At 33.8% G+C, this 23,919-nt stretch overlaps 2 protein-coding genes, 2 non-coding genes and 1 pseudogene across 4 annotated transcripts; 1 reads left to right on the forward strand and 4 right to left on the reverse strand.

Annotated features, from left to right (window-relative positions):
- Positions 1 to 271: 271 nt before the first annotated feature.
- On the forward strand, positions 272 to 12,057 carry LOC120153360 (transcription factor bHLH155-like). Its single transcript, XM_039165328.1, has 12 exons — positions 272 to 634; positions 6,728 to 6,816; positions 7,441 to 7,611; positions 7,852 to 7,936; positions 8,040 to 8,081; positions 8,439 to 8,498; positions 9,072 to 9,191; positions 9,307 to 10,497; positions 10,599 to 10,700; positions 10,955 to 11,095; positions 11,390 to 11,515; positions 11,812 to 12,057. The coding sequence occupies exons 1-12, from the start codon at positions 272 to 274 to the stop codon at positions 11,890 to 11,892; spliced, it is 2,571 nt and encodes an 856-aa protein (XP_039021259.1). The 3' UTR covers positions 11,893 to 12,057.
- Positions 12,058 to 14,810: 2,753 nt separating this feature from the next.
- On the reverse strand, positions 14,811 to 14,900 carry LOC120153378. Its single transcript, XR_005518782.1, has one exon. It is a non-coding gene; the product is annotated as a small nucleolar RNA Z102/R77 (small nucleolar RNA).
- A 129-nt stretch (positions 14,901 to 15,029) lies between these two features.
- On the reverse strand, positions 15,030 to 15,116 carry LOC120153379. Its single transcript, XR_005518783.1, has one exon. It is a non-coding gene; the product is annotated as a small nucleolar RNA Z102/R77 (small nucleolar RNA).
- A 2,172-nt stretch (positions 15,117 to 17,288) lies between these two features.
- Positions 17,289 to 17,967, reverse strand: LOC120153278 (annotated as a pseudogene).
- A 1,280-nt stretch (positions 17,968 to 19,247) lies between these two features.
- LOC120153232 (deoxyhypusine hydroxylase-like) lies at positions 19,248 to 21,556 on the reverse strand. The gene is made up of 7 exons (XM_039165225.1): positions 21,431 to 21,556; positions 20,911 to 21,044; positions 20,587 to 20,822; positions 20,380 to 20,518; positions 20,148 to 20,274; positions 19,786 to 19,904; positions 19,248 to 19,690 (listed from the first exon to the last, which is right to left on the reverse strand). Exons 1-7 carry the CDS (start codon positions 21,549 to 21,551, stop codon positions 19,658 to 19,660), a joined length of 909 nt encoding a protein of 302 aa, XP_039021156.1. The 5' UTR covers positions 21,552 to 21,556; the 3' UTR covers positions 19,248 to 19,657.
- Between the last annotated feature and the right edge of the window lie 2,363 nt (positions 21,557 to 23,919).

Genomic DNA, 23,919 nt, shown 5'->3' on the forward strand with positions numbered 1-23,919 from the left:
TCTATTGTAGTTAAGAGCTGCTGCTGCCAAATTTTGGAATACTTGTGCTGTACAGATTGGAATCGGCACTAACATCCTAATTTGGATGACATAGGGCTAACATTTGTTTTAATAGTCTGATAAAGTATGATTATTTGATAATAATGTTATTGTTAAATATTGGAGATAAGTCCAATGCAGGTCTTGAAATTTTCTCCTCTACATAGAAGATACCAAGGATACTGGTACAAAAGGCCTTGAATATGGGGCTGATTTAACAAAAATAAGAGGAATGAGGCAAAGGGAACTTCTGGAGTTTAGAACTCCCCAGCATCCTTCTTTGGGAACCAACAACTGGGGCGGTGCTTCTCCATTGCTAGCAAGAGACATACCAAAGGAGTCGCTCGAACAAAGGTATTCACGGCTATATTTTGTTCGCAATCGAGATGAGATCTTTCTCACACACGGTGATGTTTTCCAATCTCAAGCAGCCAAACATGAACAAGCCCCCACCCCTAGCCGCAGAAGCAGAGGTTTCCTATTGAAGCTTATGTTTCCGCAGAAAGAGACAGTGACGTTGGGTACGAATTCGAATAGACGGCGATGGTTTCCGAGGTGGGATCCCAAAAATAGGTGGCCTCAAGGGGTGGTGCTAGTAAAGTTTAAAATGGTCATTGGCGAATGGCATAAGGATCACCACATGCATTCAACTAGATGCTAAGGTTTATTCTGTTATAGACGTTATCGCCTTTCTGTATTTTTATTCACTCCCATGCTGAAGTATTACAACTGATGATTGAATCAGACAAGTTGTCTGTCTTTTTACATGTTGGAGAGTATGCAAATTGAAAATATCTATCGTTCTGAGTTGATGCATGCATCATTTGTGTTATGGAAAGTTATATATATTCATTCCATAGGCAACGAGTTCCTGAAACACTTAATAAATCCGCAAACAATACGGATGTAGCTAAAAACTATTTTCAGAATGGTTTCTGAGCAAAACAGCTGGACCAGACCAAATGCATAAACCATTACCTGCCATGGCGGGTCCCAAGTGTTCAAGTACTGCAATAGGACCTTACACAACCTACATGTTAAAGCTTAACCCTTTTATTTTCCATAACAAGAGAGAGAGAGAGATTGAGAGAAAGAAAGTCAAAGAAGCAAATGATTTATAATCAGAGATGATCTGAATGATGAACTTTGGCAATTGGGTTTTGTTGCAGGAGTGTGAACAGAAACCAGATTGAACAAGAGAAAATCGCCTCAGTGACCAAAAATACCTTATAATATACGATTTTAACCAACTTTTTTTGGATTTGCCAAAATGACCAATAAAATCACAACGCGATATCAAAATCGCAACGCGATTTAGAAAATCGCAACGTTAAAAAGAAAATCGCAACGGTCAAAAGAAAATCGCAACGCGAGCTTCCAAGTTCGCAACGCGATTTAGAAGAAAATCGCAATGCGATTGATAGAATCGCAATGCGATTTATAGAATCGCAATGCGATTGAGAGATTCGCAACGCGATTTAGAAGAAAATCGCAATGCGACTGAGAGAATCGCAATGCGACTGAGAGAATCGCAATGCGATTTATAGAATCGCAATGCGATTGAGAGAATCGCAACGCGATTTAGAAAATCGCAACGTTAAAAAGAATAGTTAAAAAAAATTTATTTCTTAAGAATTTTCTCTAAAAAGATAGTATCCGCGCGGACGTGTCGAAGACACGTATTACCACGACCACGACCACGAGACGGCGGCGGCGGCGGCGGCGACGGCGCGCGAGAGTCCCCCTTGTCCTCTTTCACTCAACAAGGAAGTGCAAAATACAAGCCTTAATACCATCCCAATAGTATTTCCAATACTATGTGGGATTGAACATTACCAACACTTGTTCCAAATATCATTATTCTTCATAAGTTATCATCCATTACAATATGAATTAGTCGTGCTAATGAACCAATATACCTCATTAATATGGTATTGTTGAACAAAAGATGATGATGACGATCTTATTAAAGACCATCTAATACGAAAGAATCCAATGCATAACCGATACCTTATTGTGAAACTAATTCACATAGAGGTTGTAGTGAAAAAAAAATCTTTTACTTTTATAGTAAATATCTATCTCAATAATTTTAATATAAAAAATATATTTTTTATTTAATAATAGAATTATTTCATGTATTTATCAAGTTATAATTTTAAATACTTATTAAAATGAATTAATTTATTATCGATAATTCATATTGTAATGGATGATAACTTATGAAGAATAATGATATTGGGAACAAGTGTTGGTAATGCTCAATCCCACATAGTATTGGAAACACTATTGGAATTATATTTAAGGCTTTATTTTGCACTTCCTTGTTGAGTGAAAGAGGACAAGGGGGACTCTCGCGCGCCGCCGCCGCCGCGGATACTATTTTCTTCTAAAGGTATTTTTGGTCACTGAGACGATTTTCTCATTGAACAAACTACAAAGTGCGGTTGGTTGGCCCTATGTGAATATGCAGCCTTTTTAAAAATGGGGTTTTGCTCTCTTTTGCCCATTAAGTCACTGCTTCTGTAGGACTTTGGTGCCCAAAGAGAAGCCAGCCAGCCTCGAATTCCCAAGCAGTTTCACTGCTACAGTTGTCAAAAAGCATGCATTTGCCTTTTCAACTTTGGTGTACAAAATCATTTATTTTTCGGGTTTAGGTGTACATATTTAACATTTTAATATATTTGAGTGGAACTAAATTAAGCCCTAAATCTTACCGGCAATACCGGTGGTCTCAAGCATCTTGTACCTTCCAATTCTATGGCGGATAGGAGATCGGATTTTACGTCCGACAAGGGTAAATTACAAATTTGGTAACTAAACTTTATTCTCTCTCCTATTTCACTCATTGTACTTTAAATCTTTTAATTTTTTCACTAAACTTAATACATTGATTTTTTTATCACTCGGTTGTTAAGTAGTTAACTGTTTAAATGGATAGTTATATAGATGCCAAATAACATTGTTTTGGTGAAAATTTTATTTTTTTCAAAACGGTATCCTTTTTAAAGCCGATAATTATCTAACATCAATTTGCCAAAATAGGGGAGAGAGTAAAATTAAGTGACAAAAAAACTTAATATATTAAGTTTAGTAAAAGAATTAAAAAAAATTAAAGTTCAGTGAGTGAAATAAGAGATAAAGTAAAATTTAGTGATGAAATTTATAATTTACCAAAAAAACCCCTCAAAGACTCCACTCAAACATCAAATCCAAATCAATTCAAAATTTTAAAATATAATTTAGTCCATATACGATGAGTTTAACTATCCTATTACTCCGTGTCACATATGATGACATCAGATCAAAATGTTTTTACCTAACGCACTCTTTATCTTCCAATCATTGTAGTGAAAAGACCGAAATTACCTTTCAAAAGTAAATAAAAGTAAAACAATGGAAGTTTACGGCGGTCTTAACTTTTGAGTATTTACTACGTTAATATGTATGCAATGCATTATTACTACTTTTTATTGAAAGGTGAAAGCATTCTTTCATCTGCTTATTACTACATGATTCTGCTTTGTAAAATTCTTCTGTCTTCAATCACACTAATCATGAACCCCTACATTACATTAATACTAAAATATATCTTAACACAAATGCTAATCATAATTAGATTCCCCTAATCCGTAGATTAGCCCACCACTAGCCATTTTCTCAATCTTAGTACTTGTGCTTAGAAGCTTGTTTAAAATTAGATCACATACAACGTGAATCAATTTATCACATTAGTTAAAGGGATGATTGTTATCCTTGAAGGTTTTAGATTCGTGCATGACATCGGTAGGGGTATTTGAACATTTGTTGTCAAATAATTTATAATCTTTCAAACATATACTACCTTATAATCACCCCAAACTAATAAAAAAATATAAAAAATAATACTGAGAAAAAATTAATTTATTACTAACTTGTATATTAAATCACACTCAAACATAAGTAATAAATAATATTAAATTACACCCCCAAAGTTTTGAGATATTTGCATTATACTCTTAAAATATTTTACAAAATTTAAGTAGATCCTTCAAAAGATTTAGAAGATTCATGAAGTCTTACAAATTTTGAATATTTTTAATTAACCTCAAAACTTTTGATATTTTTTAAAGTTCTCATTTAGCCCCTTATTTTTTTTTTAAAAAAAAAATTGGTTAGACCTCAAATTATACCGTCAAAATGGGTCATTGAGCATTAATGTATTATTTAGTTCTATTGGTTGTTTTTTTGGTACATGAATGTACATTAGATTAAAGTGGTGTTAAAACTCAAGTTTTATCTTATGAGTAGACTCCTGTGTGGTGTTTAAGTAATTTTTTATGTTTTAGTTGGAGACTAATGTGTCAATAGTCATCCTCTTGGATTACATGTTTGTAAAAAGCTCAGCCTCAAAATCTTACGGGGATGATTATGGTTTCCCAACCCTCTAGCAATAAAGAAAGCTACGCAAACAACTAATAATAATGTATTTAGAGAAAATTATACAATAAAATATATATTTCTCGAAGTCTGATTCAATCTATTTAAACAAATCAGAATGATGCGATCTTCGAATAAATATTTTAAAAACTTTAAAAGTCAAACATATATTTTAATTGGACTGATGTTCGAGAGTCGTATCGAATTTTTTTTCTCCTTTACATTTTGGAGCATTGCATGGCACTTACCTCATATGGGAAAGGAAATGAGTTGAAAGGGCAACAGAGGATGTAATGGGTTTATTCAATGAGAGATTAAAAGTAACAAGTTCTTGAGAGAAAGCTAAGGACTAAAAGATCAAGTTCTTGAGAGAAAGCTAAGGACTAAAAGATGGAGAAAACATCAAAACATGTTATTCTTTGTCTCTTTGCATTCATCATCTTACTCATTTGCCCAGGGTCGTGGTTAGTTTATTGGAGGTCCTGTGTAAATTCTTGTAAAGGGATCCTTAGATCTCGAACTTATTTTTCTGAAATAATAAATGACTAATTTTAGTAACTTAAAAAACAAGGGTCCACTTGCATTGTTTTTCCCAAAATTAATTTTGTATGTTAACAAGATTCGAACTTAGGATCAATAAAATCATGGACCCAATGGTCTAACCACTACTCTATACCTATTTTTCTACTTCTTAATGGCAATAACTGATAGATATACTCTATTTCAGGGCTCTTGTTTTTTTGAAGCCCTGCGTCGTCGCACACTATGCGCTGGCTCAGTCACGCCCCTTTCCCTCACTATTTTTTCCCTATAGATATGATTTTTTTATCATTTAAATCACTATTATTTGCTTATTTGTGCATTAAGCTTAGTACTCTATTTCAATGGTAAGATAAGCTTCTTTCTTAATGGTTTAATTGGCAAGGTGAATAACAAGATAAAGCAAAGATAATCGGTGGTCAAATTTTTACATGATGATATTGGTAGGATGATGTTTTGACCTAAAGAAACTTTTTGGACGATAGCAACAAGAACTAATTGACAACAAGTTTATTTCTTTTATTATTTTATAAAAATTTTGAAGAAAAAACAAATTTTACACGAAAAATAATTATGTATGATCAGTTATGGTAAAACAGAACGTTGTTCTCCTTAAATATTCCGAATTCAAACAACTGCGTTTGCAGAATGTATTTTATCAACGAGTAAGTCATATTGAACAAAATAGACTAAGACCTTTAAGTTCAGATTAATATTGTTTGTATGATTAAAAAATATTTTTATTATACTTCCTCGGTAAGTCATATTAGGTTATATCTTTGATCAGTTATGATCACATGATGTGATTATTAATTGATCCGTGAGATCTATTATCCATCGAATCTATTTATTATGTCAACCTACAAATAAATATCACCTTCGTATTAATATAAACAGTAAAATTTTATCTATAAACCATGAGGTATGATTACAAAAACTTGTTTCCTCTCTCTATCTCTTATATCCTTCATGTCTTCAAAATTAGACGATAATCATCGTCCATAATTCTACTATAAATCATTGGCTGCGATTTCCTAAAAACAAATTTAATTGATTGAGTTTTTGAAGTTAAAAAACATATTAAAAAATAAAAATAAAAGGTAAAGTAACTAGATTAACCAAGTGAAGGGCTCTAAAATGCACCGGGTGCGTATATTAATGAAGCAACACAAGGTCGCGCAGGTTATAAAATGTTACGATGAGCACATTTTTGTCAAAAAACACACACACTTCAGACTTGAAATCTGCTACTTCCCACCACTCCATCAAGCTTTGATTCTATAATTTCCTTCCTTTATTTCATCTAGTAGTTCAATTCTTTGTTGAATCTCGTTTTCAACTGAAAAACAAACTCGATCTTCAGCGAGTTCAATTATCCATGTCGTCGGATATAAGCTAGACAGGCTTCTCTGCTAAAATTTCGCTGCTATCTGTAGTTTTCTTCACTTTCTCTTCAACGAATCGGAAACATTTTTCATATTTGATCTCTCCGGTTTGATCTTGTAATTGGCATCTGCGGCGAAAACTTCTTAAAGATCGTTTTTTTTTCTGTTTCTGTCATTGGGCGTCGAGGAATGGGAACGGATAGTTTGCTACTGCCAAAGATAGGTTGAGGGAGCATTTTTGATTGAAAATTTCGTTGCTTTTAGTTGGGGGTGAGGGGCTTTTTTAACAAAATAAAAGAGTTGGTTTCTGTTTTTTGGGGAGAGATAGGGAGCAGTACAACTAGCATGGATTACACCAGATACTGAGAAGTCTCTGTCTCAATACTGAGTGGAAATACGCCGTTTTCTGGAAGCTTAAGCATCGAGCTCGAATGTCAGTAAGCCTCTTTCTTACCTTTCTGTTTCCTTTTAAGTTTATCTCCATTTTCTTTCAATTGATAGATTTGTAGTGTCTAGTTATTGGCCTAGTTTACCCCCCCAAAAAAAAAGAAGCTTATGAATATTGTGTCGTAGGAAGCTAATTCGATGTCTGTAATGCATCTAATTATTTTGAGTTTATGATCTAAGATGAATTGAGGTTTTGTTTAATTTTTGAATTATAGTTGTCATGCTATTTAGGTTAGTATGGAATGCTTTTGACCCTTGGATTTGGCATGCAATATAATTCACACCTGTTTTTCTTTCTTTCTATCAGTATTATTCAACTGCAATCTGCCATTTGTTCAGAAGCTCTGGAAATTGACGTACTTGCTTTTTGTGTTCTTTTAATTCCCTTTTTAAAGATGATTTTAAAAGAGAAAAAGTGGACTAATACCACTTGAATATTCAGAGGATTATTTTATGTTGATTTTTTAGCTTGGGAATATTGTACTGCAATTATTAGAAGTAAACTAATAGCTCTGTTTTACCTTTAATTTTTGAGATGTTATGCTGGCCTTGGTGAAAACAATTTGACGTGTTTGGTTACTTGTGATCCCTAATGTTGAACTTGTTGCAGGGTGCTGACTTTGGAGGATGCCTACTACGATAATCATAACCAACATGATCTTTCAGAGAATAACTGTTTCCGAGATTCACTAGAAAACTTACACGGTGGACACTATTCACATGACCCCCTTGGTTTGGTTGTGGCAAAGATGTCTTATCAAGTATATTCACTAGGGGAAGGGTATGGCTCTACCCATTGATAAATCTGTTGTTCATTGTTTGATATTTTTTGTCATTGTTACTGTAGTAGTTAAAGAAATAAGATGCAAGGATGCAATCAGTTGAAAATAGGGTCTTGTTGCCCCTCCCCCTTCTTTCTAAAATCCTCTCTTTTAAATTTTATAGTGATTATGATAAGCACCAAATTTCTGCATCTTAGCTTATGCAGAAGTCCTGTTGGTTCTTATTCCTTGTTATGCAGGATTGTTGGACAAGAGGCAGTTTCTGGAAAGCATCAATGGATATTTGTAGATAAGCATGTTAACAGCTCCTGCTCATCGCTTGAGGTGAGGAGCTTTACCAAGCATTGATGTCTAACATGCTGTTTCAGAGTTGATTTTATTTTCAATACTCACTATGTTTTCTGCCTTAATTTGATTTGAATTTCAGTTATCTGATGGTTGGCAAAGTCAGTTTGAAGCAGGGATCAGGGTATGTTATGCATGCTTTTACTCTTTCTTTTAGTTGTGATGGTTGCCGTGGTTCAACACATGGAAGTCTATAACTGATCATGTTTCTAGGTCAAAGGTCAAAATCTTTTTCGTGGAGCTTTCATTTTGACTGAATGCATTTTATTCCAATTCATTTTTACAATTTATTTTTGCTAGTTTATTTGACCTTAGCAAAGTGAATATAAGTTTCAACTTGCTTATTTTGTATTGTGGGAGTTCGTAAGCAAACCCATCCATAATGTTGTCTGCAACTGTCTTTTGCCTAAAGCTTAATTTTCATTCCATAAATATATATGGTTATACTATTAATAGAAATATTTTTCATTTTGCCTTGTAGACCATTGTTGTTGTTGCTGGTGTTCCACAGGGAGTTGTGCAGCTTGGCTCCTTAAATAAAGTAAGATGAGTTCAATTTGTTTTGGTGTTTTTTCTACTTTATGAATGTTTATCAATATCTTTACTTTAAGTTGATGTTTGTGCAACTTTTGGGGGTTCTGGAATTGATATGGATATCTTTGGCCTCCTAAAATTTTTGTTTTATACGAACACCTCTTGCTTGCATGAAATATGTTATGCACTATTATATTTGTTTCAATAAAGGAGCTAGCTTCTGAAAATTTAATATTTTTATGTGGCTTGCTCCTTGTAAGTTTGATACTTTTTTCTTCAGTATTTTTTTTACTAGTTGAAGTCTTTTGATCCTCTAAATTCTCAACTCTATATTTATGTTTATATTTTATGGTGCTCTGAAAATTATAGGTAAGAAAACTCGCGCCTTAATTTTTTAAATGCGTTTATAACATGACAAAGTTACTAAAGTATGTTTTAATATGGCCAAGTCCTAGAAGCCATTTCTGGATTTGACATTTAATATGATTGCCATCAGTCTGTTGCTTTTTGCTCTAGTTCTTTTGAGCTGATATTCTATACAGTAATACAATCCTAAATTGTATTTATCTGAATGGAGCAGGTATTTGAGGATGTGAAGCTTGTGAGTCACATTAGAGATGTGTTCTTTTCTCTTCAAGATTTTTATCTAGGGCATATTGCCAATCCGATAGAATGTAGCATGAAAAGTTTAGTTTTTGAGGTATAATTCAGTTTCTCCATTTTGTGTACCAGCATGTGTACATGCATGCAACCTTGCAAAAGGTTACATGTACATTTGTTTAGGTTATTAATACTTTTGGATATTCATTTTGCAGCCTGGATTCCATGCAAAACTATTAGATTCAGAAGTTATTTCTTTAGATAAAGCTGTAGACGAAGAAGGGCCGGGTTTTTCGTTGCCTGAGTTTTCACATTGCCAAAAAGGTAGTGATAGTTCATTTGTTTTTCCACTGGGGAGTAATCATCATAAAAGGACAGTTGAAGTGGAAAATAAGCATGACGGGCATGGGTTATCCTCAGCAGGGAGTGATGAGACTGCTAAATTGCTGAATCCAAGTTCAAATGTTTCGAACTTGGAGCATTTAAATCAGTTGGGGAGAAATTTGATAAACAATGGGGTATGCAAAGGGAAGACTAGTGGGTGGAAAAGTTCAAGTATGGGACCAGAAAATGTTTACGCGAACCATCCTGTTGTAGGTAGTACGGATTTATTTAATGTTGCACTTCAAGCTGAACAGTATGGAGCTGATTATAAATACTACTCAAACTTACTTCAATCTGCAATTAGCGGTGCTGTTAAGTTGGGTGGTTTGAATTTTTATCAAAATGAAGTGTTAGACACTCCTGAATCTTCAGACATAAAATTTCAAAAGCATTTGAAGTTGGGGAATCAAAATGATTTCAGTGATTTAGACTCTATAAGCACTTCCTCGAAGTTTTCTGCTGGGTATGAGCTTTATGAAGCACTTGGACCAACGTTTTTAAGAAAGAGTATATATCCTGATTGGCAGGTAGAGAATACAGAAGCTGGAGCTAATATTGAAATGCTAGAGGGGATGAGCAGCAGCCAATTAACTTTCGAATCTGGTTCAGAGAATCTCCTAGAGGCCGTTGTAGCAAATGTTTGCCATAGCGGCAGTGATATCAAAAGTGAGAGGTCATTTTGCGGAACCGCACCATCATTGGTGACTACTGGAAATACACCAAAGCTTTCAGGCCAAACAAAACATACTATTAGTTCAGCAGGTTATTCAATTAACCAGTCCTCTCCCAAGGAAAAAAGCACAGAGCAATGCTTGAGTTCGTCAACTCTATGTGGTGCATTGTCTTCAAGAGGGTTTTCTTCTGCTTTCCCTAGCAACTGTAGTGAGAAGTCTTCAGAACCAGCTAGGAACAACAAGAAGAGGACTAGACCTGGCGAAAATCCCAGGCCTAGGCCTAGGGACAGACAACTTATTCAAGATCGTATTAAGGAGCTAAGGGAGCTTGTACCTAATGGGGCAAAGGTAAATTACTTTCTGTTCACACGAGTATTGGATCATGATAATGTTTTCCTTCTGTCTTTACAAGTGTCAATCAACTAAAATTTCAAGAAAAAAATATGCAGTGCAGTATTGATTCATTGCTGGAGCGCACAGTCAAGCACATGGTCTTTCTTCAAGGCATCACGAAGCATGCTGAAAAGCTCAGTAAATGTGCTGAATCAAAGGTAAGGCAGTGTACTGGTTAATGATTGTTATTAGATACTGAGATCTCACTGATCTGATAGAGTATTGGGGTGATGAATTAAATAATCTCACTTGAGTTCTACCAGAATTTTTTTTTTGTGTGTTGGGAGGAGGGGTTGTACCTTTGGGCTTTGTAGGCATATATTATAGATTCTTCTTGTTTTTCATGAAATGGCAACACAATTACTGTACACTAGCTGAACTAAAGTGCCGTTACATCTTGCTGATTTTGTAGATGCCTCCCAAGGGAGCTGATATGCTTGGATCATCCAAGTATGAACAAGGTTCAAGCTGGGCAGTGGAACTGGGAAGCCATCTAAAAGTTTGCTCAATAGTAGTTGAGAATGTAAACAAAAATGGCCAGATGCTCGTAGAGGTACAGATTCTGTGTAGTTTTATGATACTGTTCCTGTTGATATGATTATTACTCGTTGTTTGCTTATGATTTCATGATGGGTGCTTGGTGTATGTTATTTTCTCATTGGCTATAGTTATTGTTTGCTAAGTTAATGATCTCATTGGTGGATTCACTGCTTACAGCATGTTAGTTTAGGATGTTTTGTTCATTATTTTACCTGTGACAAACAGAGAACGATAATCTGAAAATGACACAATGATAGTTTTTTTTATTTATTCTTGGTTTTGAAGTTATTTTAGTTGATCCATGCAGCTGTTGTGCGAGGAATGTAGTCATTTTCTCGAGATAGCAGAGGCCATCAGAAGCTTGGGCCTGACAATTTTAAAGGGGGTTACAGAAGCACGTGGTGAGAAGACTCGGATATGTTTTGTGGTTGAGGTAGGATTTATGATATTTTAATCTTATCCATCGTGGGTTGTGTCGTTTTGTCTTTGCTGCTTTGTCTTCCTTCGGTTATGTGCCTGCCCAAAAAATAACCGTTGGATGCTAAAGGAACGTGTCAATGACTCTTGATATGTATGATATTTATACATTGAATGTATTATAAGTTACATGCCCGAAACTCCAGGCATGTGCAAACTGCATTATAAGTTCCCAACGATTCAGTACTTTAATCCTCTTTCAACTTTGTTTCCCATTTTATAATCCAATACCCGATTATGAAAACATTGCAGGGACAGAACAACAGAGTTATGCATAGAATGGACATCTTATGGTCACTTGTGCAGATTTTGCAATCGAAGGCTACGAGCTAGCTGCAATTGCTTGTCACCTCTTGGAATTAGTAATATTGGCTCCCACTGTAACATATTGTGAGTGGTTTGTGATTTTAGATTGCTTTATGGTTTTTGCTTCTTGTCTTTATCTTCCAGTCCCCTAAAAGAATATATGAAGTAGGGGAAAGGAAGAGAACATCCTTGAGAAACATTTTGTGAAGAGTTTTTGCTTCTGTTCTTCATAGTTTGTGGAAATGACATTTACCACTTGCTTTTATCCTTCCCAATTTATATCAGACATCATTAGCTGTTTGAAAGTTCTGATAATAATCCAATATTGGGTGCGTTTGCTGTATGTTTTCCTGCAGTTACTACTTTAAACTTGGTTCTCTAATTGACATGTATATTCAACATTCACCATTAAAGGAGCAACTGCACATGATAAATAGAAGATTGGATATCATAGAATGTTAGTAGCTATTACATCTACTTTATAATCGTGATCCTTAAAGCGATGGTCATGTAGTATCAACCCACCATTTACGCATTTTGATGTGAGGAAGGCTTGAGTTTCCGTCCAGACCTTTGGCCCAGAAATAGGCCAAGTATTCAGTGATATAAATTCCCCTGTATATAGGTGGATTACTTTCCGTCAGAAGCTCTTATTGGGGCATATGGTTTATGTTTGTTTGCAGTGCTTGCATAGGAAAAAAAACATCACTAATACCCCATGTACTTGTCCCGCTAGCACCTATGCTCCACACTCTTGAATTTGTCATTTGTGATTGAGCTAATAACAGAAATGACAAACCTAATTTGTTATTCTAGACTAGGAGAAAAAGAAAAGTTCTCATGTTTATACGTGCATATCCTGAATGAAATCACCAATGTTAATCTCAAAAACGCCTGGAAGAAATGGAACATTGACCCAGTTACTTCAGGGAAGAACTTGGAAGCATCGTATGTGTCTTGAAGGAGGAATGGTCAGCAAAGATGGGTCCGAGTGTCTGGTTGCACCCAGAGTTAATTCTTGCTCAAGGCAATCAGGGTAGTAATGGCACACAAGCAACTCGGTTTCCATGCATCCAATGCTCGCAAGGTACACTCTGAAGCCCCAAATTCTTCGAAAGAAGTTCAGACAATGTCTTTCTTAGCTTGATCATGCGTTTTATGTATTTATTTACAGCTTTCCTACGAAAGATTCTTCGAGAATTTTCTCAGTTTGCAGCTGTTGATTACACACTTAGTGAAAAAATTGTGAGTCTTACAATAGTACCTCCATATTGGAGGAAAAAGTTGGGAGTCGACTGTTATGAAAATAAAATGCTATTGAATCCCTCCAGTTTGCAGCTCCTTTGTTTACCAGATCTCCCTTGCAGAAATTCCTAACAGGCTGATTGTAATCCCTACAGTACCATCTCCTCCTCTCATCCTTTGGCTGTTCATGGAACCCAGCGTACGCCTTATAGCATGCCATCCATAATGCAAACAGGAACACCATGGCTAATAACTTGAAAGAAACTCCATGTTCCTGATTCTTCCATGATCCAATCCAGTATCTCCTTCATCGGCCACCTTCCATGCCTTCCAGATCTATCACCGGAACTTGGAAACAATCTGTACTAGTAGTCTACCAATGGAAGACTTTTTCAGGCTTCCTTTGCTGCCATAACTTGAACCCTCTTCAGAAATCACCTCCAGTTCCGCATCTACATATAATAGATAGAAAAATACTCTGAGAAATCGGAAAATTCGTTTGGATAAAACAAAAACAATTTGTCTGCTTATCTAGGCCTTTCCCCAAAACAGATTTCTCAGAGTATAAGACTTATAAACTCTTAAGGGTAAAGGAAATGGCACCCCCTTTAACTTTTGGTGTAAGACTGTTGCTGGTAATCATATGACTGTATAAGCACAACATCCAGGAATAGGTCTAAAAGAAGGCGCCTTGCAGTTTCTTTGGAAAGCAGAGAACAAAAATAATTTGGTTTATCTAGATTCCAGAGCAGAAACACTTAAACTTCAATGTTTTTACCTGTAAAATAAATTTCGGCATGAAAAATAAGAAATGGCTTCTTTCATAGCATAATTTCAACGTGTATGAATGAAAAAAGGGTACAAATATGTAGTTATATATAATTTTCATTTTATTAAAGAAATATTCTCCAAACAACTCACATTCCCCATTTTAAATGAGCATGGCTTGAGTTCAGTACCAAACAAACGACCCAAAACATTTTTGACAAAATTGAATGTGAACTTTATGTCCTTTGATGGAACTGAGGATTAATGTTCTTAGCAATTGAAAGTACATTGCTTTGTGTTTATCAATATGTTAACCGGCCATGATTAGACCATGAAATTGATATTAAAACATACTTCAAAGAAATTGAAAAACGTTGGTACGAAGTTTCACAAGTAAATTAAAAATCAGATAACATGGGGTTTTTTTCTCAAATTTAAGGACAGCAAGTACAATTTCATAAATTTCATGAAGCACTCACTCCAATTAAAACAGTAATGAATATAAATTTAATAGATAATAGGTGAATGTAAACTTAAAAAGTCATACTCGCTTTAAGTAGTGAATAGATAATGAGTTTAGACTTACTCGTAATCTGTGAGATTACTTTAAGGCAGATGCAGATAGATACAGGTTAAGTGTTGAATATCCAATTAGACAGGGAGTGTGAGGGTAAATTTAAGATTGTACTTATGTGGACAGGTGTAAATTTAATAAATTTTACCTATGCTTGCCATACCTATTAAAATTCCTTTGAAGAGGTTCTTCATCAACACTATCACTTCAGAGCAAACACACATACAATTCAAGCAAGGTATTTTCCAGATCATCGGATCCAAGGACACAACCAAAACAAACCTTCCAATATGATTATGCATGTCACTATAAGAAGCTTGAACCAGTTAACTTTGAAGGCAAAATTTGTTTTTGAAGAGAATGATCAGATAGAGCTAATACTGAAGATTAGCCATCATTACGGCAATCAAACCAATAGGGAAACAATATCACAATCATCATTTCATTCTTCCACAACAAAAAGGTAAAAAACAAGCACAACAATTCTGAAACAAAGTAAAATAGCAAAGTTCAATATTTGACAAAAAAAACATGGCAGCATCATGAACTTTTCTTGTTTGTATTTAAAAGATAAAGAGAATGATCAGATAGAGCTAATACATAAGGTCGGCCATCATCTCGGCAATCAAACCAATAGGGAAAACTTCTGATCCTCATTTCATTCTCCGGCAAAAAAAAAACCTCGAATAAAATGAAAGCATCAAACAATTGAATATTCTGAACTAGAAAACAGATACCAGAGCCTAAAAACAAACAAATCTAAGCAGGACATAACCAATAACTGCTATGTCGAGACGCCTTGTTGGAACTTGAGAGTGTTTGAGCGACAAACCCTAACAAGAAAGAGTGAGTTATATAGGAAGTGGCTAGCAGCATGGAGAGTCGAAGGTTTAAAACCCTAATGGCTAGTACTAACTATTCGGAAAAAAGTGTGTTAGACTTGGACTTAGTCTTTAGGCCCAACAGCTAGACCCACCAATTTGACAAACAAATTGACGTATAAGGTAATATATATTTAAAGATAACTCTTAACCGTTTGACATTGAACTCTCACGCTCCTAACATTTATGGTGCTCGAATTCGGGTCTTCAAGGAATAACAACAATTCTTTTACCACAAATACCACTTGGTTGGTGCAATATATTTTTCTGTGTAAATACCTATAATTTTTTTCAATCAAATATGTATTTAAAAATATTATTATTATATAAATATTTAATTTTTTATCAAATTAAATCATTATAGTATATTATTTTTCATCTAAATATCTAAAATATTTTTAATCAATTTTTCTTTTAGTTAACCTGTCGTAAGTACAAGGTAGTATTTGTTCAAAGATAACTCACAATCATTTGAGATTGAAGTCATTGAATCCTCATACCCCTAACATTTATGGCGCTCGAATCCAAGATCTCAATAAATAACAACAATTCAAACTTAAAAATTAGGCTTAATATAAAAATAAGTGTCAAAACTATATACTTTTTTTCCCATTTAGGTGCTTAAATTATTTTTCGGTCAATCTAAGTACCTAACATTTTCAATGATACATTTTTAGATGTTTGGATTGTTACCGCCATTAAATTATGCAGTTAAATGACACTTGTTGACTTTATAATAATTTTAAAATTTATATTTCTTTTAAAAATATTAAAAATTATCTTGATGTGACACATGTCAATTAACGGCATAATTTAACGTTCGTTACAGCCGAAACACTTAAAAGTGTAACGTTAGAAACGCTAGACACCTGAATTGAAATGTTTATACTCTTATATAAACAAATATTATTTACATAAATGTTAAAAATGCAACATATAAGATGCTTCTTCTTAAAAAATGTTTATACTCTTATATAACAAATATTATTTACATAAATGGTAAAAAGACTATTATTCCAATAATATTACTCATAACACTAAGTTTAATTGAAATTTTAATTACCAAATCGGATGTTAATCTGATTTATGAGATAAGATAAAATATGATCCTAGAATCTCAAACGGATATCATTTCTTAAACAACATATTAAAATTCAGCCTTGATTGTCGTTAATTTTTTAACGAAAAATGACGAGTTCGGAACATAATGAATAGTCGAAAGATCATTTTATAACTTTCAATATTCGAGGGACTCAATAAAACAACGCCCCGAGACCATTTGTATACTTTACTCTTAATTAATACTTAATCCATCTTAATAATTAAATAATAATAATCCCCAGTAATCAACACAGTTTTCACTAATCTTTTGACGAAGATTGGAGTTGGAATTGTTTGTCTCGGTCTAACATAAATATGAAAATAATTCATATACAAAAGAAACAGTCCATACTTCTGTCCTTTTTCAAACTTTTTTATCAGATTATATATATATATATATATATATATATATATATGATTGAATTCAGTTTAGTTCTTTCCTTTAATGTCGCAGCTTTGTTTTCCCCTTGGTTGAGCTCACATTCAACTAATCATCAATCACCTCCAATTTAAATATTCTTCAATGAAATAATTCCTGTACTTTTTTCCTCATGTGGCAACTCAGCTTAGCTTACATTTTCATTTTGCAAATTCGTAAATGGGTTGTGATGAGCTTGCAGGTCTACAATGGTGGGCAGGTGGTAAACCTGAAGATCAGCACCTGGGCTGGGGCTTAAACCTTTTTTCTTTACTTTTATTTTATATAGAACAGAACTGAAAAGAACCAAACACTCATAAAAAGGTACTGTGTTTTCTTGAGAACAGTCTTGGTTTATACATCATTTTTTGAGAGGAAAAAAAAATATCATCAGCATCATCAGGACAGAAGCAGGATCAAATTGTTCAGTTTATGATTAATGTCTCATCATTCTAAGGGCAATTCCTTGAAGCTCACCCAAATCACCATCAGATGGTCTCATACCATGGAAAGCAAAGTTTTCTATACTAAGCATTTCCTGTATATTCATGGTGTCACTGTGACCACTGTTGAGTTCGACTTCAACCGATTCAAGTGAGCTTTGTGGGGAAATCGGATCATTTGGAATGGAAGGGAATAAACCAGACAGGTTTTGTTCCCACTGACCATACATGGTATGTGAATTCATGGCATTTTGAGCTAGCTGAGCTTTGACTCTGTAAAATCAAGACAAAGAGAACATCCAAGAACATTGTAAAATCGTTGCATATATGCCTGATACTTTCATAAAAACTTTTAGAGATGTTCGAAATTGGAGCTTCCTTAATTACCTGTTGTTGCAAGGAGAAGATGTGAGCAACGCAACCATAAACGGGGACTCGAATCTTGCTTGAGCCTCGTAAGCAATGGAGACAACCGCCTCGCAACGATCACGAGCTGGGATGTGCAACAATAATTTGGAAACATTACTACACCGAACACTTTGTGAATGGCTGCAAACCGTGCAGGGCCTTGTTCCGAACTGAAGTAAGGGCGAAAATACAGTCCGAGGCACATTTTCGTCTCAGGAACTTGCATGCACCACAAAGGGAACCGGTGGTAACAGATGGTGCCATGACACAGTTCACAAAAGAAAATAAAAGAAAAATGCAGTGTAGCAACAGACCAGGAATAAATGAAATAAATATGTTGAAATTTGTGCAAACCACACGAGTGCACTAGGAATTGGTGCTAGAGGGAAGAAATGGGTTTTGAATGGAGGGGTAGATCCTTAAAGGGCACAACAAAAGGGGTAGTCTTATAAGAGGTGTGAATGGGGGACATTGGTGGCCTGTGTGTAGGGTTCTGAGGAGACATTTAATAATGGTTTGAGCAATACTGGTTTATAAATTTAATGGGTTAGACCCAGTTTACCATATAATTTAGACTTGTTTATGTTTATTTGACAATTTATTTCATACAAGTTTGATTTTTGGTGGTGTTTTCAGAATTTTTTTAGTATAAAGTTTGTTTTTCTTCTCTTATTTTCCGCCGATGGCCTCACCTTGGAACTGCTGCCCTTTATCGCTTTGTAGGAGCTGCTCTTACTGCACACGAACCAAGTCCAGTGTTGTTCTGCCTAAAGTCCAGTCTGTAAAATTTCTTCCATTGATAACTAAGTTTATCGTAATTTAAGACTTTTTTGGCAGAAATTTGAGACATAATTTATTTACCGTAACCTTTGATTGCCATAAAATAATAATATATTTGATGAATGAAAATCATGTTCACTTGCGGATATTTCATTCAATAAATGTTATTTCCTTGTACATTACATATAAATAACAACCTATTGCAATATTTCAGATCAAATCACATGCTAACCAAAGGCATACTTAATGCTAGAATTCACAGACATGCAATGTAATAAATGGATATTTGTATGTTTGCATCAAGGGAAGTTCTGTCGTAGAACAACCTTAATATACGATTAAGGAAATACACTACCAGAAATGTTATTATTTTTTTAATATTTCCAGCAAAATATTACTTAAAACATTAATGTTTTTTAACATTTACGGTAGAAATAATAATGTTTTAAGTAAATTTTTATCATAAATGTTAAAAATAATAATAATTCAGGTAGCGCATTTCCTTAACCGTATATTACGCCGCCGCACGTGAGACTTCCCCTTGCATCAGCCATGTCAGAATTTGGAGTTATATCAATCAACCAAAAAGTCTTAAATCCAGCCAAATCAGCTGCAACCAGAACAAAAATGGCGTGGCACGTTGGCCCAAGAACAAGCATGGAGCTAACTCAAATCAACAAGCAAAGAAAAATGACCCCAAAGACTTGATGTCATCCACGAAAAAGAAAGGCATAAATAAGATCATGGTTCTTCACTCCCTAACACAGGCAAATGGCGGTTTGCATAAGCAACAACAAGAAGAAGAAAAAACCTACATTCCACTATCATAGTTCTGACTTTGTCTTCCTCGCTAGCTAGCTATAGGCTTCTGGTTCCACATACATAGTTCGACTTCATTTTTCATCATGCTAAAGTTGAAAAGTTAATAGTAGAAAACAAATGTTTTGGGTTGTTCCTTTGGTTACAAGTTCTAAACAGAAGGGACTTTAATAATAATTTTCCAACTTCATTTCTTGTCTTCCTCGTTCTTTTTGGCAATGCAATCATTACCTGTAACAAAGGATTTGTAACTTGCAGCAAAAAAGTGACACAGACACCCAGTTAAGATGAATATAAGTTGTGGTTTAGTGTTTCAGCTCCTGTCTTTTCCCATAGACTCGTGTTTTTACCAGTTCTAATGCACAGCAAGAGTTTGCATGAAGAGGAACTGCACACAAAAACGATTACTATCGTCATCACGAGAAAGTAAAAGACTTCAATAACAATGATACTAGAATTAAGTTAGAATTCTGGGTTACATGCCTCAAATGATTTTCCTGCTCTCTCGAATTCCAGCATGCTAAGAGCGACTTCACAGCTCTGTGAGACAATGGGCTCAGGATCCCTAGCAAATTCCTCGAGCAGTGCTACACTTTGATCATCTATAACATGGGCACAATGAGGAATTCAATTAGACTAACTCAATAGGTCAAAACAGCAAGAGGAAAGATTCATAAGCCATAGAAGTCATCCAAGAAAAAGTGAAAGCGAGAGACTGATCAGATGTCATTGCTTAGCAGCACTTATAGTCTCTCCCTTATGAAAACAACAAAATTGGCTTAAGTCTCATTATCAACCCTCACAAAAGGCAGTTATGTGGGACCATCAGCATTACATAGTCTAACCTGCAATGGAGCCGAGTGCTTCAGCAGCTTCATGTCTAACCATTGGGTGTTCACCCACATTCCTCAGTATATTGCTAAGTGCAGCTGAAGCAGCTTTATTTTGCAATTGACCCAAGACATAAGCAACCTTATCACAGCCAGTTGACAAACATAAAAATCCATCCAGTTGCAATGGAAAAAGATTAAGATTGCATAGAGACTAAGACAATTAATTAAAGGAACGCCATTAAACCTCATGCTTCAATAAAGCACTTTTGGCTCCCAAAGAATCAATAATGGCAGAAACAGCTTCCTCTCCACCATGGTTTCGGAGAGCAAAGAGAGCTGAATACCTCTCGTACATGCCTCTTTCCTCATCCAATAGGACCTCCCTTGATATTAGACAACACCAGTAAATAGCCTAAACAAAAAAACACGATAAATTGAAAGTTGCATCCACCACCAATAATGAGAAATACCGAAGTTTATCAACAGATGAATGAGATAGAGCTGCTGCAAAGGTGACTTTTCTTTCATTGATGATTTATCATCACTACTGCTAGATTTTAACTCCTCAATTCGCTGGAGAGCCAATTCGCACGTTTCCCGGACTTCCGGAGCAGGATCTAGAACCAAACTATTCTTCAAAAGAGGAATGTTACTCTCTAAACCAATCGCACCAAGTGCTTCAGCTGCCTGTGGCAGAATAACATGTGAAAAGTAGCCATCACACCACAGAGATAAATTGAATACATAACAATAGAACAACTTCACATGAACCAACCTCATGACGAACAATGGGATGCAAAGAAAGGTCATTTAGAACAGCTTCTAAAGCAGGAATAGCTTCAGTATCTTGCATTTGACCCAATGCAAATGCAGCTTCATGAGCCAACAAATTTGATAAATCCCTTGTGGCTGCAGGAACATAGATTGCAACAAAGATTAGACTGCTCACTACAGGAAAGAGCTCAGATTTTTACGATTAATTCATTGATAAAGTTGTCATTTGCTCGTTTATCTTTAGTGAGATTTATATAATCAATTGTAGCAACTAAACTATTTAACCCAGATTAAGGGACACAAATTCTCATCTTTCTATGCGTTTTTTACATTAGTTAGAGTTAAAAAAATGATGCAGATGGAAATAGATAAAAAAAAAAGTATTCAAGAAAAATAAAGTAATTAGTCCTCTATTTAGCCCTAATTATATACTTAAAAAACATACATATCCTCAGACAATAATTAGAAAAGGGAGAAACACGCATAGAAATTTTATATATAAAATTATGAAGCGCATCGACCTTGAATGAGAGCGTTGCGAGGGTCGGGGCCTTTGAGGTTGCGAAGGGAGAAGAGAGCTCGGAAGCGCTCGGATATTCGCTGGCTGGGGTCGAGCAACCGGTCGCACAGAAATTTTTCCATGTTGTTGGGCACAGAAATAATATCCTTCTAAACTATATTTTAGATATTAGGTCATTTTATCTTTTATTTAGGAAAACATGTTCTAATCTTATATCGAGTTTAGATAGAATCTCAGTAGGTGTGTGTGAAAAGATTCAATTCGATCGATCTAATTCATTGATTTAGTGATTTATTTTTTTAATTTTTGATAATTCAAATGGGATATCTGAATTTTTTTGGATAATTCTATCGAAACAAATTGGATAAATTTTAATTTTGAATTATCGAAAATTCGAGAAAAAAAAATAGCTTTTAGGTTTTAAATGCCCTTTAATCTAATAACTGAATAACCCACTAACTCATTAAAATTCTAACTCGATAAAATTTTTTAATTATTTATTGTGTATGGATAATTAAATATATATAAAAGTATAATAGAAGTATCAAATAAGTTATATTAAATTACAAAATTTAAAATTGTTTGTTTATCAAACTAAATTTTAAATTCAGATTCGGATGTTCGGATATCCATAAGAAAATTTAGATATCAGATATTTTCAAATCGGATACGTATCATTATTTTAGATACCCGAAATTTTGGATTTCTTAATTTTTGGATTGGATCGGATCCTGTATCTAAATTTACACACACCCAACTCCTAGTATGATGTGATAATTTTTTATTAATTTAAGGGATAAAATTTGTTCTAAATACTTAATTATTTGATAATGAATGTTCAAATGATTGTAGTTACACTGGTGTTTAAACTTAGAACTTCTAAGGATAACAACTATATCTTTAACCAATGAGGTCGCTTTATTTGTTATAGTATGATATGATAATTGAAAGTATAGTAAGAGTTAAAAAAAAATTATACGTGCACGAATCAAATAATCTCGGTGGTTAAATAAATTGTTGTTATTTTTAGTTTTTAAGTTCAAACACCAACGACTACAAAGTAATTGAGCATTCTTTGTCAAATAATTAATTTTTTAAAAAAAATACTATAACTTATAATCATCATAAATTAATAAAAACAAATTATAGGTGGGTTATTGTTGTTTTATTAAACTTATGTTTACATTAATTCATGTTTATAACATATATCATATAATATGTATTTTCTAAATAATATTAATTAATATATATAAGTCAAACTACATATCATCCTTGTTTTTTTTTCTTTTGTCATTATTATTTGAGAGTCGCAAAATTCGATAGCAATTACTCGTGACTTTTATATTTTTGAAAAATATTATTAACTCGTACGAGTTTAAAGTATCAAATAATTTTAGTGGTTAAATTTTTTAAAAAATTTCAGGTTCGAATGTACCATTTATAAAATTCTCTTAAATATAGTACCCAAAAAAATAAAAATCTCTTAAATAAATATTATTTTATTATTATTTCATATTAATAAAAAAATACACTCGTTTATCATAATATAATTACTTTGTTGTCTATTAAGAAATTACTTTATTCATAGTCAATATCATAATAATTTTTTTATATAATTTTAAATAATGTTAAAATTAATCTAAATCACTTAACTTTTAAAAAAGGATTTCACGTTGTTTCTCTAAAAAAAAGGTATTATACCTCATTTGTCAATTAAGTACGAAATGAGCTACTTCAGTAATAAATAAATTATTATTAGTCTTTGAGATTTTGAGTCCGAACAATAAGAATACATAAGTATAAGCTTTAAATATCAAATAATTAAGAGTTATATTTGACCGGATATTATCTTATACTTCCCATAGATTAATAAAAAAATATTTTGCCAATTAAAAAATGATCAAAACTTTATTTTTCTTTTATTATTTAAGGCTACACATTTAATATTTAAACTATCGATTTTGCTTTGTTTTAGTATATAAATTTTTATTTTTATTTTAAATCATAACTAACGTTTAGTTTTCATTTTTATTTTAGTACCCAACGTTAAAAGCTTAACTCGTTTAGTACCTAAACTATCAATTATGGTTCGTTTTAAACTTACAATTTTTTTAAAACTTAACGTTAAATTTTAAATTGGAGTCAAAATGAAACAAGAACTAAAATTTTTAACAATGGGTACTAAACTGAAATAAAAAATTAAACTTTATGTATGGTTAGGTATTAAAACGAATTAAAACTGGTAATTTAATTGCTAAAACGTAATTTACCAAAAAAAAATGAAAATAAATGCCTTTATTATGGTTCACCCGCCGGCATCAAACCTCTCAAGTGAAACTGAAAAGACAATAGAGCGCGAACATCGCTGTTCCAAACAACTGGAAAGGCTGACAACACGCGCTGATTTTGCTACAATAATTCAAGCTTTCGCATTTTCTTTAACGACTAGTCTGTAAACAAAAGGTTGAGATCGATTAAAGTTTTATAAAT

This window comes from Hibiscus syriacus, unplaced genomic scaffold, assembly GCF_006381635.1.
Source record: "Hibiscus syriacus cultivar Baekdansim isolate YM2019G1 unplaced genomic scaffold, ASM638163v2 tig00111099_pilon, whole genome shotgun sequence".
Classification (NCBI taxonomy): domain Eukaryota; kingdom Viridiplantae; phylum Streptophyta; class Magnoliopsida; order Malvales; family Malvaceae; genus Hibiscus; species Hibiscus syriacus.

Coding starts and splice junctions, on each gene's coding strand:
- LOC120153232 (XM_039165225.1), bottom strand. CDS start 21,551: ATGGAAAAATTTCTGTGCGACCGGTTGCTCGACCCCAGCCAGCGAATA. Junction 21,045..21,430: donor TCGCAACGCTCTCATTCAAG/GTCGATGCGCTT, acceptor ATGTTCCTGCAG/CCACAAGGGATTTATCAAAT. Junction 20,519..20,586: donor GGTATTTCTCATTATTGGTG/GTGGATGCAACT, acceptor TCTAATATCAAG/GGAGGTCCTATTGGATGAGG.
- LOC120153360 (XM_039165328.1), top strand. CDS start 272: ATGAGGCAAAGGGAACTTCTGGAGTTTAGAACTCCCCAGCATCCTTCT. Junction 635..6,727: donor GGCCTCAAGGGGTGGTGCTA/GTAAAGTTTAAA, acceptor CAGTACAACTAG/CATGGATTACACCAGATACT. Junction 8,082..8,438: donor AGTTTGAAGCAGGGATCAGG/GTATGTTATGCA, acceptor TTTGCCTTGTAG/ACCATTGTTGTTGTTGCTGG.